Raw genomic sequence first — 14,321 nt, 5'->3', positions numbered from 1 at the left:
ACCTTCAAAAGCCAATCAGCAATGCCAACTTCCATTTTCCTTTTTTGACAGGTTTCTTTTAACCTCCCTGGCGGTATGATTCTGTCAGAAAAAAGGTGCTGAAAGCGGTACCATTATTTGCAAGGAAATTTGGCGTTTTATATTGTAGGTCTGTCATTTTTAGAAATAACTCACTTAAATCTGACCAAGCAAGAGTCTAATAGGCATCCCAGGTATGACATTTTTTTAAAAACAAAATTATAAATTATAATATAATAAATAATTATAAATAATTATAACAAATAATAATATAATTATAATAAAAATTATTCAATAATGTAATCAAATTAAAATCACTGAAATTTGCTCAGTTGCAGAATTGTTGCTGTCATTATTTTTTTTTTTTTATGACGAATTTCCCCACAAATCGCTATCGCACAATTCTGCAAGTGATTATAATTTATTATCGCTGTTTTTTAGCTGATCTAAAACTATTTTTGACATAAAGGGACACTTTTGGTTGCTATGGACAATCTACAGTTTGCAGGGAGAAAGAAACGTTTTTATTATATAAAATGACATGCATGACACAGGACAGACCACTAGGGACAAGGGGGGTGTGTTTTTTTTACATACAGTACTGTAATCTATAAGATTACAGTATACTGTATGTAAAGTGTTTGTTTACGTTTTTGAATTTGGCGCCGTTCTCCGTCCCCGTGCGTCGTAACGTCGCAGGGAACGGAGATCGGCGTCACACGGAAGCACTATGTGAATCGAGCGAGGTCCCGCTCGCTCACACAGCGCGGTGGCATCGCTGGATCCAGGGACAAGGTAAGTAAAAAGTGCCTGTGGATCTAGCGAGGCAAGCCCGTGACTGACACGGGGTTACCGATAGTAGCAAGAAAATCTAACCCCGTGTCAGTCTCGGGAAGACCGCCAGGGAGGTTAATTAACCCTGGCAAGTACTGTGTTTGCCGGCCCGGGGCATTGCTTACTTTCAGCATATGCAGATGTACAGCACATGGCAGGCAGGTTTGTAAGAAGATTATTTTCATATCTTCTGTCAAACAAAAGAAAAACAAAGTGAACATAAACTCTAATTATAAACGGAGTTGTGAGCATTGAATAGAAATTGCAATTACATTTAAATCAAAATATAATGTCTACCACATTGTTTTCAGTAATGTATGAGGTATACCATTTTGCTTAATTCATTTTCGTTTGGGTTTATTGAAGTAAGACTAATTGTTGTTGTTTTGTCAATGTAAGGAGCAAATCATTGTCAGCAGCATAAAACCATCATTTGCCTGACCTTTCGTGCCCTATGAAGAATAACTGCTCTCTATGCTGTCTGCAGTATTGACTGGCAGCCTTTCCAAATGGCCAGGCAGTATTTTTAAAGTCATAATTGTATTATATTTTAATAGTCAATGCTTGTAATTAAAACAGTGACAGCTGAATGTGCTTGTCATTAAATTATCATTAGCGGTGAGGTGCACACACGCTTGTTAAATGTTCCCTGCATGGGAGAAAGATTAATGCACTTCTGGCAGAAATTCTGCCTGATTTTATATTTCTGTTGTCTTATATAAGAAATGTATAGATGATGGGTGAGAGTAAGAAACAGTCAGAAGATAGGAAAATGACTGGGTTTAGCTGCATTCATTTTGTAGGGCCGTTGGGCTTATTTTTTAACATAGTCCAAAAACCAGCGAGCACAGCAACAAATCAGATATTTGCTTTCAGCAGTTTCCTGTTGAGTAGGCTGACATCTGATTTGTGATTAACTGCTATGCAGATTGCTTTTTTTGTTTGCAACATAAACCAGTATAAACTGGTTTCCATTCCAGTGTATGTAATAGCATTTAAAAAAAAAAAATAATATCCTTTATCCTAATTTTTTTATATGGCAGATATATTGATGAGTATACACAGAAGAGCGAACTCACAATGCTTGTTTTTTAGAATTATAATATAGATCCTTTTATTTCCAAAACCTTGTAAGTCATTATGTGTTTCTTTCTCTCTTATTGTTTTTCTCTATTTCTCTGCTTTTTAAAGTTTTTTTTTTTTTTATATTTATATATATCCTGGAAGTGGGGTGTTTGTTTGGAACCTCTGAGACAGCTCTAACCATAGCATTTAAAAGAAAAAAAAGCAGCATTAATTATAGTCCAGATTGATGGATGCAAGTTTCAAAGGTTACACGCGTCAGTCAAAATAAGCACAGGAAGCTCACGCTTCCTGCCTGGGAGTATCAGACCAATTTGTTAGTTTGTTAAAACTACTAAAATTCACTTAAGTTTGTTTCCACATTAATCATGAACTCTGGCTTCTTAGAAAATAAAAACTTTATCCAGTTTAGTATTAAAAAAAAAAAGTAGCACTTTAAAGACTGAACAAGGAAAGTGAGAAGAAATTCCGGTTGGCACCAAGACCCTGAACTTTTAGCTAAAGCTGAACTCCAGGCTCAATTTTTTTTCATTTAAATTAATTCCTCGATGGTCACAATAGATATAAATCTACTTTATTTGCACCAAAAGCCTTTTCAAACCCAACTATTTCCTTGTATAAATAGCAGTAATATCATCATCGCACAGCACAAACCCAGGTCTTTGGTTAGGGACCCAACAGGTTCACATCCTTGAAAACTATAGGAGGGGGCAGAATTATTTAATATTTGTTATTTATATAGCTACAGTATAACAATTTACACAGTGCTTTACATAGTATACATACATTTGGTTTTGAGGTGCTTACATTCTCAGGTCTTTATTTCACATTTATTCATAAACATACTAAGGCTAATTTTGGACAAGGATCCAGTTAACCTACCAGCAGTCCTTGAAGTGTGAGAGCAAGCCAGGGTACCAAGAGGAAACCCACACAAGCACAGATCGGAGATGCAGATAGTGTCTTGGCTGAGCTTCAAACTGAGGACTAGTGCTGCAAAGTAGAAGTGCTAACCACTAAGTCACAAGACCCGTCACCCTGCACATAGTGAGCAGCAGTGACTGGTCATTATTACAAGAATCTCCTACAGATGGGCATTGTCTCATGCTGGTTTACTGCGTAGTTTTGGAAAAAATAAACATTCTGCTTTCATTTAGACAGTGTTTGCTTAACCCGGAGTTCAGCTTTAAACCTCTGTTAAGTAAATCATATCTATTAATAATATATGTTTGTTTTCACACCTATCACAAAGTATCACCCTACTGCATTCATGGTAACCATGGATCAGCATGAAAACAGAGAGAATTCCCAATTTAAACTAACCCCTTCTGTATTGGAACAGCCAAATGTAGTGTCTATATTATCCATTCACAACCTTAACAGCATTATGTTTCCTACATATTCATGGGTGTATTTTAATCATACTGGTTAAAGGAAGATTGAGGTGTTACATGCTTTAACCCAGTGGTCATCAACCCTGTCCTCAGGGCCCACTAACATGCCAGGTTTGCAAGATAACTGAAATACATCACAGGTGCTATTATTTGCTGCTCAGTGATTTCAGTATTGCAGTATTCTAGTCTGCATCTCCCCAAGGTAATACATAAAACCTGGTCTGTGTTCCTTAACAAATCAGATTTCACCTGTTTTTGTTCCAAAGTAGGTTAACATATTAAAAAATATGAATTATTTTCTAAGTGCAATACCCCCATTTTCCCTTCCCCAAGGTTTTGATAAAGAAGGGCCATTGTTAGTTGTTTGGCATGCCTTTTGGCTGCAACAATGGATTAATTGTAAAGCATACCCTTTATCAGATAGGTAAGATCTAGTTACAGCTAAAACATTTCCGTAATTGTCATATTTGTCAATTTCATTCAGTGTGAAATCCCTCTAAATACAAGAAATGAATTCATTTCACATTTCTGCATCGTTTCAGTAACTAGAAAATAAATTACATTCATCTTCTTGAAATTGTTTCAATGGATAGTTAATTTAGGACTTGGTAATTCAATTGTTATCTATCTGTATTGGCAACAACAATCTATATGAAAGAACGAGGTAGTTAAAAGTTATACTTTGCTTGGAAGCCAAAGGTCATTGCATTAAAACCTGCAGTAGTTTTGTGTGAGTAATTGTCCTACATCATTTTACTAATGTCTTGCTGTTAATGAAAATTAAAAAGCTCATGCTGCTTGATTTACTGCTTTGTTTTAAATTGTCATTTTAAGCTAACAACTATGCCAGATTTTCAAAGCGAATTGGAATCCCCAGTGTTTTGGTCAAAAATATTGTGAGCCTTGGACTTTTTACACCTTAGGACTGCTTTTGTAGAATAGCTTTTACATAGTATGTGATTAAATCTGTTGTGTTTAGAACAGTTTAGAGTGACATTTTGTAATATATTCTGTATAAGGCTGCTGCCACAAGATAATGACGGAACAGCAGCCAAAGTTTAGGTTAGTAGGTGGTAAGTGCTTGTAAAGTGCAAGTTTGAAATCTTACTTGTCTGCAAAGAAATGTGACTGTGAATAGGGGAAATAACAAGCAATGAGATATTGAAAGTCTGGAAGGGCAGACAAATGGTTACAAAATAAGGTACAACTGAAAACTGGACACCAGAACACAAATACAAGAACATTTTATAAATCAAGTAACAATGACTGAAATTGGGATTGTACAGTGTTTTCTTCTAATATTAGAACCAGAAACAAATCATGTTTTACACAATTTGCAAAAAGTTAATTTGTAGACCCAAAACCATATTAATACAGAACTCTAGATCCCCAAAAGCAGCATATCTTCAGAAAACAGACCATCACTATTGCTGCTCTTGAATTATTTTCAGTTTCTTAAACATAACCACTTAGAGCCGGTTCACACTGGGGCGACTTGCGATCCGACTTCATGTCACCTCAAGTCGTCCCAAGTCGCGCTGTAGAGAAAAACAATGGAAGTGAATGGGAGCGGTGTTAATACACACGACTCAAGGCGATCCGACTTCAGAAAAGGTTCCTGTACTACTTCAATCCGACTTGTAGGCGATTTGTACCCATTGATTTCAATGGAAGTCGCCTCAGAAGTCGGATCACTGTCTTAACTGAAGCGACTTTCCAGGAAGATAACATACATTTCTCAGGCAAACCTCTCCTGTCCCCCTCCCTCCCCCTCCCTCTCCCAGAGCTGATTGTTGTTCTATTGGCCACTGGAAAGTCTCCTGTCCTGGAGACGACTTCAAGTTGTGTTGTAAATCGCCCCAGATCGCCCTGTGGTTCATGTTCTAGTCGTGTCGGAGTCGCCTCTGAAAGTCGCGCTGGAAGTCGTGTCGCCCTAGTGTGAACCGACTCTCACTATGAGACTTAATCAGTTGAGTTTAAGTTATTATAACTGTGCAGGTTTTTTCATGAACTATTTCTATTACTTCCCTGAGACTATCAGACAATTGCTTCCTTGTCACCTAAGTGGCCTAACTCTGATAACATGTACTTTCTACCAGCTCTTGAATATGCATCCAGTTAAGGTTCCAGGGTTGGTACCTTTCTGTTTGAGCATGGGGCTTTAGTATTTTATGTTGTTATGTACACACAAGAGCAGGGAGACAGTATGTGTTTTCGAGATTAGTTCAGGCATTTGAAATATAAAATAAAGGACATTTTACACCTTACCTTAGAGCAAATCTTGTTATAAGTATGTACAGTTTGTGACGTGCTTATCCCAGGAGGCACAGCGAGCACTGTACATGTCATTTGCCTAAATAAATGATATGCTTGGGGCGGTGCACACGTTTTTATTAAAGGTAAATAAACAAAACAAAAAAAGACAGTGCTATTTGTGGAGCAGAGCGAAGGAGGGGTGGATTAGAGAGAAGTGCATTTAGATCAGAGGTGCCCAACCCTTTGAAGAGCAAGTGCCACTTAAGCAACTTGGTAACTGGTTGCGGGCCACAATGAGTGGAGCAGGCGGATGACAGGTCTGTGTCCACTCTGCATCCCCCCCCTTCTGTTTTTTTTAGCAGGTCGGATTTGAGTTCGTTTACATTTGATGCTCCATAGAGGTGAACGGAGGGTCCGATTGGGTTGGACCAATCGTATAAAAGGAGCCTAAGACTGTTTTCACACTGATGCCATGTGGTTTACCTACACCAAGGGTAGAGCACAGTGCACCTGTGGCTTTCATGCGGGTTAGCTGCACTTTGCCATAGACATCTATTATATCATGCATGTGTGGTGCACCAAACCCGCAGGTAATAACAGAAGTCTATGGCTCAGTGCAGGTAACCCGCGGGTGTTCTGTACTGCATCTGTGGATCAGTTTGAAAGCAGCCCAGTAACCACTGCAGAACAGAGATGCCCATATATACACTGAGATTTTAGTAATAATCTTACCTTTAATAACAGTCTTCCATTCAGGTATCGCTGGCTGTTGCTGTCCCAGGCAGAGTGCATTTGGTATCACTCCACCTGTGACAGGGGTCGGCACTATAAAGAAAGCATTGGCTTATGCAGCTCTGATCTGCAGCCGCTTGCTTTCTCAACCACAGGATTCATTCACAACACTGATACTCTGGGATGGCGGGTTGGCAACCCACGATCTGGGCTTGGCAAATCCACCATCCCAGAGCAGGAGGTCGCGGGACAAATCGGAGGGCTCCACGGGCCACATGTGGCCCCCGGGCCAGTGGTTGGGCACTCCTGATTTAGATGGTGAAGATCCACTTTAAAGTATCTCTATACCCAAGAATAAAAATATAATGTCCTAATTGTACAACACAGGACACAGCACTTAGCCTGAATCATGGGTTTTAGCAGTGGATATAAAGAGTTTACACTCCCCTGTTAAAATGTCAGGTTTCTGTGATGTAAAAAAAATTAGACTAAGATGAATCATTTCATAAATTTCCACCTTTAATGTGACCTATAAACTGTACAACTCAGTTGAACAACAAACTGAAATCTTTTGGGTGGTGGGAAGTAAAAATAAAAAATAAATAAAAATATTAATATATGTGGCATACGTGTGCACACCCTTAAACTAATACTTTATTGTAGTACCTTTTGATTGTATTACAGCCCTCAGTATTTTTGGGTATGGGTCTATCAGCATGGCACATCTTGACTTGGCATTAATTGCCCACTCTTCTTTGCAAAAACACTCCAAACCTGGCATCTCCTGTGCACAGCCCTCTTCAGATCACCCCACAGATTTTCTCTGACTGGGGACATTCTAAAACATTCTAAAACTTTAATCTTCTTCTGGTGAAGCTTTTTTTTTTAATATAGATGTATGCTTTGGGTCATAGTCATGCTGAAGGATGAAGTTCCTCTTCATGTTCAGCTTTCTAGCAGAAGACTGAGGGTTTTGTGCCAATATTGACTGGTATTTGGAACTGTATATAATTCCCTCTACCTTGACTAAGGCCCCTGTTCCACCTGAAGAAAAACGGCCCCAAAGCTGCCACCACCATGCTGCACTGTAGGTATGGTGTTCTTTTGGTGTTGTGCAGTGTTGTTTTTGCACCAAACATATATTTTGGAATTATGGTCAAAAGTTCAACCTTGGTGTCATCAGACCATAGCACATTTTCCCACATGCTTTTGGGAGACTTCAGATGTGTTTTTGCAAAATTTAGCCAGGCTTGAATGTTTTTCTTCGTAAGAAAAAGCTTTCGTCTTGCCACTCTACCCCATAGCCCAGACATATGAAGAATACCGGAGATTGTTGTCATATGTACCACACAAGCCAGTACTGCAGCTTCTTTAATGTTGCTGTATGCCTCTTGGCAGCTTCCCTGATAAGTTTTCTTCAATTTTGGAGGGACATCCAGTTCCTGGTGATGTCACTGTTGTTCCATATTTTCTCCACTTGATGATGACTGTCTTCACTATGTTCCATGGTATATCTAATGCCTTGGGGAAAAAAACCCTACCCTATTTCTGACTGATACCTTTTAACAATGAGATCCCTATGATGCTTTCGAAGCTCTCTGCGGTCAATGGCTTATGCTGTAGGATGCGACTAAGAAAATGTCGGGAAAGACCTACTAGAACAGCTGAACTTTATTTGCGGTTAATCAGTGGTACTTTAAATTATGGCAGGTATGTACTGACTCCCATTTAACTTGAATTTGAATGTGATTTCTTAATTCTGAACACAGCTACATCCCCAGTTACAAGAGGTAGTGCACATTTATGCAACCACATTATTCTAGTTTTTTTATTTTTACCCCCCCTAAATATTTCAGTTTGTTTTCCAATTGAGTTGTACAGTTTTTATAGGTCACATTAAAGGTGGAAAAAAATATGAAATTATTTGTCTTTGTCTCATTTTGATACATCACATAAACCTGACATTTTACCAGGGGTGGGAAGACTTTGTATATCCACTTCGGGTGACTTGCCAATATCAAAAAAACAGCTAGCACATACCCTTTAAAACCACTCCCATTCCCAGCTGGCCCCCATTTTATTCTAGAAAGGAAGGGTGACCCCTAGAAGTCACACATCTATCCATACCTCTTTTAATACAAGAAAGGATTTTGCTTGCTTTGTAAAAAGCTTCTTGGCATTGCATCCTATTATTTAGCTTATGATTTACCAGAACACCCAGATCCATCTGGGTGGCTAATGCGTTCCCTTGTGGGTAATGTCTCATTGTATACTGTATGTATAGTGGCCTGTAGTTATCTGGCCATACAGGGCTATTAACCCCTACTGCTCCGCAGTGGTTTGTACAGTTACCCCAGTTGGCAATGTCTATCTGTGTTCTGTTTCCACAGCAGCCTGTGGTGACCTAGTTACACATGACCATTAACCCTGCTCCTCTGCAGAAGTCTGAGAGTATCGTTAGTTGGTTTTGCCTCACTTATATTGCATTTGTACAGCGGCATTACCTTGTAATCCAAGGCTGTTAACCCCTGCTGCTCTTCACGTGGTCTGTGAATGATCAAGGTGGTTCTGTTTCTCTAGTGTACTATTTAAAAAGTGGCCTATGGTGAACTCACCACAGATAGATTTTCACTCTGCCTACTACCCAATTGGTTTATGAGTCTCCATTGCACACTGTCAGTGGCCTAAAGGGGCCTAGTAACAATAGCCATGGCCCCTTCTGCCTTGCAGTGGACCCGTGAGTGCCTTTTCTTAGATTTCACATATTTACTATTATGACTAGGGTGCTAACCTTGTGTGATTGCCTTTTCGCTGCAGCTAATTCCAAGTTAGCAGTCATCTTGGTACAGGGTCTTTCTCTAGCCTTCATATAAGACAAGGTTGATTTGAGCCTCTCTTCTTCCGAGGGTGTTTTTTTCTTTCATTTCTCTACATCCTCTGGATGTTTCATCTCTATTGTTAGAATGTGGTACATGCTTTTCGAGTCTATCTCCCAGTTGGAATTTCTTGTTTGCCTGACTTTCTAATGTGTATTTGATGTGTAAGGTGCTTATGCTGCTCTCTGAATTCTGTTGAGCCCTCCCTGGATGCATTGTTACATGAGCCTGTTAAAATTGGTTTGCTGTGTTGCCCATTCCTTAGTTGGACTGCTTTGAGACATCAATGGTTAATACTAAAGCCTGGTACACGCAGTTTTTTTCCATTCAACCCAGCAGGTAGCCGCGGTAGTAATGATCCAATGTTAGTACAGCAATTTCCCCTACTAAGCCTTTGTGTCCTGACAGAGAAACAGACCCCTTACCAGAACACTCAGACTAAAGCTCTCAGCCATTGGCTGAGAGCGCTGACGGGAGCCGGTCGGCTGCTGGATTTTCAGCACGCTCGTCTGACAGAAGTTTGGATCTTTTTATTATAAAAGGGAATTTATTACAGAAAGTGACATGTTATGTAGGTAGCTATGAGACAGCCCTGCTTCCCTAGGCCACCGCCAATGTTGCCTATGCGGAACTGTCTTTGGTGGAGATAAAATACCAATTCTTAATATAAATCTAAAAATAAAACTTATATGAAAGCAAATTTCTAAATTATAGATTCCTCTCCTATGAGATGCAATATATATGTTTATGATTTATTTATTGTTTTATAAACAAATTATTGTGGGATAATTAATAACGGTAAAATAACTGTGTCTTAGTCAATTGGTTAATTCTCAAAAGGGATTAGCTCATATTAATAATGTAAATACTACATTTAGAGATTTCACCAAATCATGCACCAGGCACCCCACTTTGTACATCTTTAGGATTACATGAGCTTGGTTTATGTTAAGTGTTTTCCAGTTAGTAAATTCAACAATTATGTCATGTACATTTCCCCCATATTCACGTAGAACCAGACAGTTTACTTGAGTAAGTATATCCCTTTAATCAGGTGTATATGAGTATTGCTTGTTTGAACGTGTTTTCAGTATGTTTATTCTTCCACAGGTGGCCCTCGTAAAGTGGACAGAAAGTGTTGGCCTTACTCTTGTCAACAGAGATTTGACCTCTATGCAGCTTAAAACCCCTAGTGGACAGATTTTGACTTTCTTCATTCTACAGATCTTTCCTTTTACTTCTGAGAGCAAACGGATGGGAATTATAGTGAGGGTAAGATTTATTTAATTGCTAATAAAAACAGATAATGGAAACAATTTTATTGTGAAAACTGAAACCGTTGGCTTTTCTTATTTCTTTATATTTCACATGAGAATTATGTTGTTTCCAATCATGAGTCAAAATGATATTTCACCCTGTATCCCACTGCTTTATTCCTGTAAGGGATGAACATAAGTATTGTAAAATGAATGTTTAACTGTAGCTAAGAATAAGTGAAAAATTGTAGATTTCCCTTGACAGTTATGTTTTTTTTTTTTTTCACTTTCAATGTATAGCAGTTTTGATCTTACTGACTCTGCACTTCATTTTAGACTAACAATAGTTATATATATGTGTGTGTGTGTGTGTATATATATATATATATATATATATATATATATATATATATATATTCGGCCCCCTTGAACTTTGCAACCTTTTGCCACATTTCAGGCTTCAAACATAAAGATATAAAACTGTAATTTTTTTTGAAGAATCAACAACAAGTGGGACACAATCATGAAGTGGAACGAAATTTATTGGATATTTGAAACTTTTTTAACAAATAAAAAACTGAAAAATTGGGCGTGCAAAATTATTCAGCCCCCCTAAGTTAATACTTTGTAGCGCCACCTTTTGCTGCGATTACAGCTTGGGGTATGTCTCTATCAGTTTTGCACATCGAGAGACTGAAATTTTTGCCCATTCCTCCTTGCAAAACAGCTCGAGCTCAGTGAGGTTGGATGGAGAGCGTTTGTGAACAGCAGTTTTCAGTTCTTTCCACAGATTCTCGATTGGATTCAGGTCTGGACTTTGACTTGGCCATTCTAACACCTGGATATGTTTATTTGTGAACCATTCCATTGTAGATTTTGCTTTATGTTTTGGATCATTGTCTTGTTGGAAGACAAATCTCTGTCCCAGTCTCAGGTCTTTTGCAGACTCCATCAGGTTTTCTTCCAGAATGGTCCTGTATTTGGCTCCATCCATCTTCCCATCAATTTTAACCATCTTCCCTGTACCTGCTGAAGAAAAGCAGGCCCAAACCATGATGCTGCCACCACCATGTTTGACAGTGGGGATGGTGTGTTCAGGGTGATGAGCTGTGTTGCTTTTATGCCAAACATAACGTTTTGCATTGTTGCCAAAAAGTTCGATTTTGGTTTCATCTGACCAGAGCACCTTCTTCCACATGTTTGGTGTGTCTCCCAGGTGGCTTGTGGCAAACTTTAAATGACACTTTTTATGGATATCTTTAAGAAATGGCTTTCTTCTTGCCACTCTTCCATAAAGGCCAGATTTGTGCAGTATACGACTGATTGTTGTCCTATGGACAGAGTCTCCCACCTCAGCTGTAGATCTCTGCAGTTCATCCAGAGTGATCATGGGCCTCTTGGCTGCATCTCTGATCAGTCTTCTCCTTGTATGAGCTGAAAGTTTAGAGGGACGGCCAGGTCTTCGTAGATTTGCAGTGGTCTGATACTCCTTCCATTTCAATATTATCGCTTGCACAGTGCTCCTTGGGATGTTTAAAGCTTGGGAAATCTTTTTGTATCCAAATCCGGCTTTAAACTTCTCCACAACAGTATCTCGGACCTGCCTGGTGTGTTCCTTGTTCTTCATGATGCTCTCTGCGCTTTAAACGGGCCTCTGAGACCATCACAGTGCAGGTGCATTTATACGGAGACTTGATTACACACAGGTGGATTCTATTTATCATCATTAGTCATTTAGGTCAACATTGGATCATTCAGAGATCCTAACTGAACCTCTGGAGAGAGTTTGCTGCACTGAAAGTAAAGGGGCTGAATAATTTTGCACGTCCAATTTTTCAGTTTTTTATTTGTTTAAAAAGTTTGAAATATCCAATACATTTCGTTCCACTTCATGATTGTGCCCCATTAGTTGTTGATTCTTCAAAAAAAATTACAGTTTTACATCTTAATGTTTGAAGCCTGAAATGTGGCAAAAGGTTGCAAAGTTCAAGGGAGCCGAATACTTTCGCAAGGCACTGTGTGTGTATGTATATATATATATATATATATATATATATATATATATATATATATATATATATATATATATATATAATCTACAGATCTAAAAGAAAACTTATTTCAAATATATATTTCTTTTTAAGTACACCTGTCAATTGGAACTGGTTGTTCAAGTGACATAAGAACCTAAAAGCAGACATCGTTGCCTTCACATATTTTTGTTTTATCTACTAGAGCGGCCCACTCACTGCTAAAACCCTGGAAACTCTGTGTGTAAATACTTGGTTTCGCTTTTGTAATTTGAGTCTATGATACTTTCTCTTATGTTCATTGACACAGCTGTTCTGATTCTTGATCATGTGGTTTATAGTGCAACCTTCAAGAGTAAGACACTAGGCAGAAAAAAATTGCATCAACATCTATGGGCAGTCCTAGCTAGTATAAACTCCCTGTCTGCTATAGGAAGGCAGTTATTGCTGCCTAGTGTTTCAGGGGTAAGAACCTAGTTCCCTGCTGGGACCTGTGATTTCAAACCTTTTTTCTTAGGAGTTTTTTCTGCGGAGATCTTCAATCAACAGCTAGACTGGATCTGGATACAGTGATCACCCCCAGTCTGGCGAACAAGCACTACAAAAAGTCCAAGCTCCATGCTGGACCGGGGAGGTCAGGGAGTTAAATGTCTCACTGGGATATATCTGACTGGGCACCAGAGTTGGTGTAAAAGTGTTACTCTGGCCGAATGCCCTTCCACTTTGGTGGAGAGTAGGATCTGTCATGGGAGCCTTTACCCACACACTCAGCTTGATCAGTAAGTTGATGCCCCCTCTCTTCCCTCCAAGGATGCGGTGTGGGATATGGGAACTACCTGGGGTGATCCCCCCCTCAGGCTGGATACAGAGACCGTCCCTTGGACAGCAGAGCATGCTTTCTGAGGCATGGCCAGCACAGCACTATCCACAACTGGCTAACTGACCGCATCTACAGGCGGCATCTATGTCAGCACCCACAGTGCTTCCCTGGCGGTCATGTGCTGATGAGTCCTCCCTGGGGTACATCCCTCTCTGCGTTAGTCAGCCTGGTTTCCCTCATTTTTGGCAATGTCTTTCCTGAGTGGGTGGGCCTCATGGAGTGTTAGGCGCACATGCCCCCTTCTGATCCCCTTATGGAGACGGTGGGTTCCTCAGGGACCTCTGTCTCCCTAGATGTCCTGGAATCATTTATCTCCTGGGTGGAGCCAGCGATCGGGCATAGGGTGAGCAGGAAGCTCCTCTGTTATGACCTGTGTCATCAGACATTTCTGAATTCGAGTGTGGCTTAGCCGCTGAAGGTTCTGCATTTTCTGTGGACCCTGAAAATGCCTCACCTGATTCCTCGGATTCCCAGCGAGGTCGAATCCTTTGCCTCTGTAATTGGATAGGAGAATGCACAGGTGCATGCTTAAGGAAGTTGTCTCCAAACCAGGAACAAACACAATCTATGTACATAAGTGTATTGAAGAAAACATAGTAATAGTGCAATTCATTTTCTATTGACCTTTCATATTCTTTCTGTCCACCTGCACCACATAGCATTCAAATACAGTAACATTTCTTTGGAAATTCAGCAGCACTTGCAGTGAGGGCTCAGATGGGAGACGGCATGGTATTATGATGAGAAATACAAATTTGCATTATGATTAGAACTACAAATATAAATATATATATATATATATATATATACACATTGATATTAACTTGTAACCACACTATTGTGTTTATTTTAATTTTTTTAGGAAGAGTCTTCTGGAGAAATCACATTCTATATGAAAGGTGCTGATGCTGCCATGGCTGGCATTGTTCAGTATAATGATTGGTTGGAGGAGGAGGTAAGAC

General features: G+C 39.4%; 1 protein-coding gene across 2 annotated transcripts in view; it reads left to right on the top strand.

Moving 5' to 3' along the window:
- ATP9B (ATPase phospholipid transporting 9B (putative)) overlaps window positions 1-14,321 on the top strand; it is a 448,810-nt gene that overhangs the window by 364,907 nt on the left and 69,582 nt on the right. For both annotated transcript variants that reach the window (XM_040353855.1, XM_040353854.1), the window contains exons 16-17: window positions 10,304-10,465; window positions 14,222-14,314. In XM_040353855.1, coding sequence (XP_040209789.1) covers window positions 10,304-10,465; window positions 14,222-14,314 — 255 coding nt within the window. The remainder of the gene's footprint in view (window positions 1-10,303; window positions 10,466-14,221; window positions 14,315-14,321) is intronic.

The sequence above is a fragment of the Rana temporaria genome, chromosome 5, assembly GCF_905171775.1.
Source record: "Rana temporaria chromosome 5, aRanTem1.1, whole genome shotgun sequence".
NCBI lineage: Eukaryota > Metazoa > Chordata > Amphibia > Anura > Ranidae > Rana > Rana temporaria.
The sequence above is the reverse complement of the archived record's forward strand: the minus strand, read 5'-3'. Positions and strand labels throughout refer to the sequence as shown.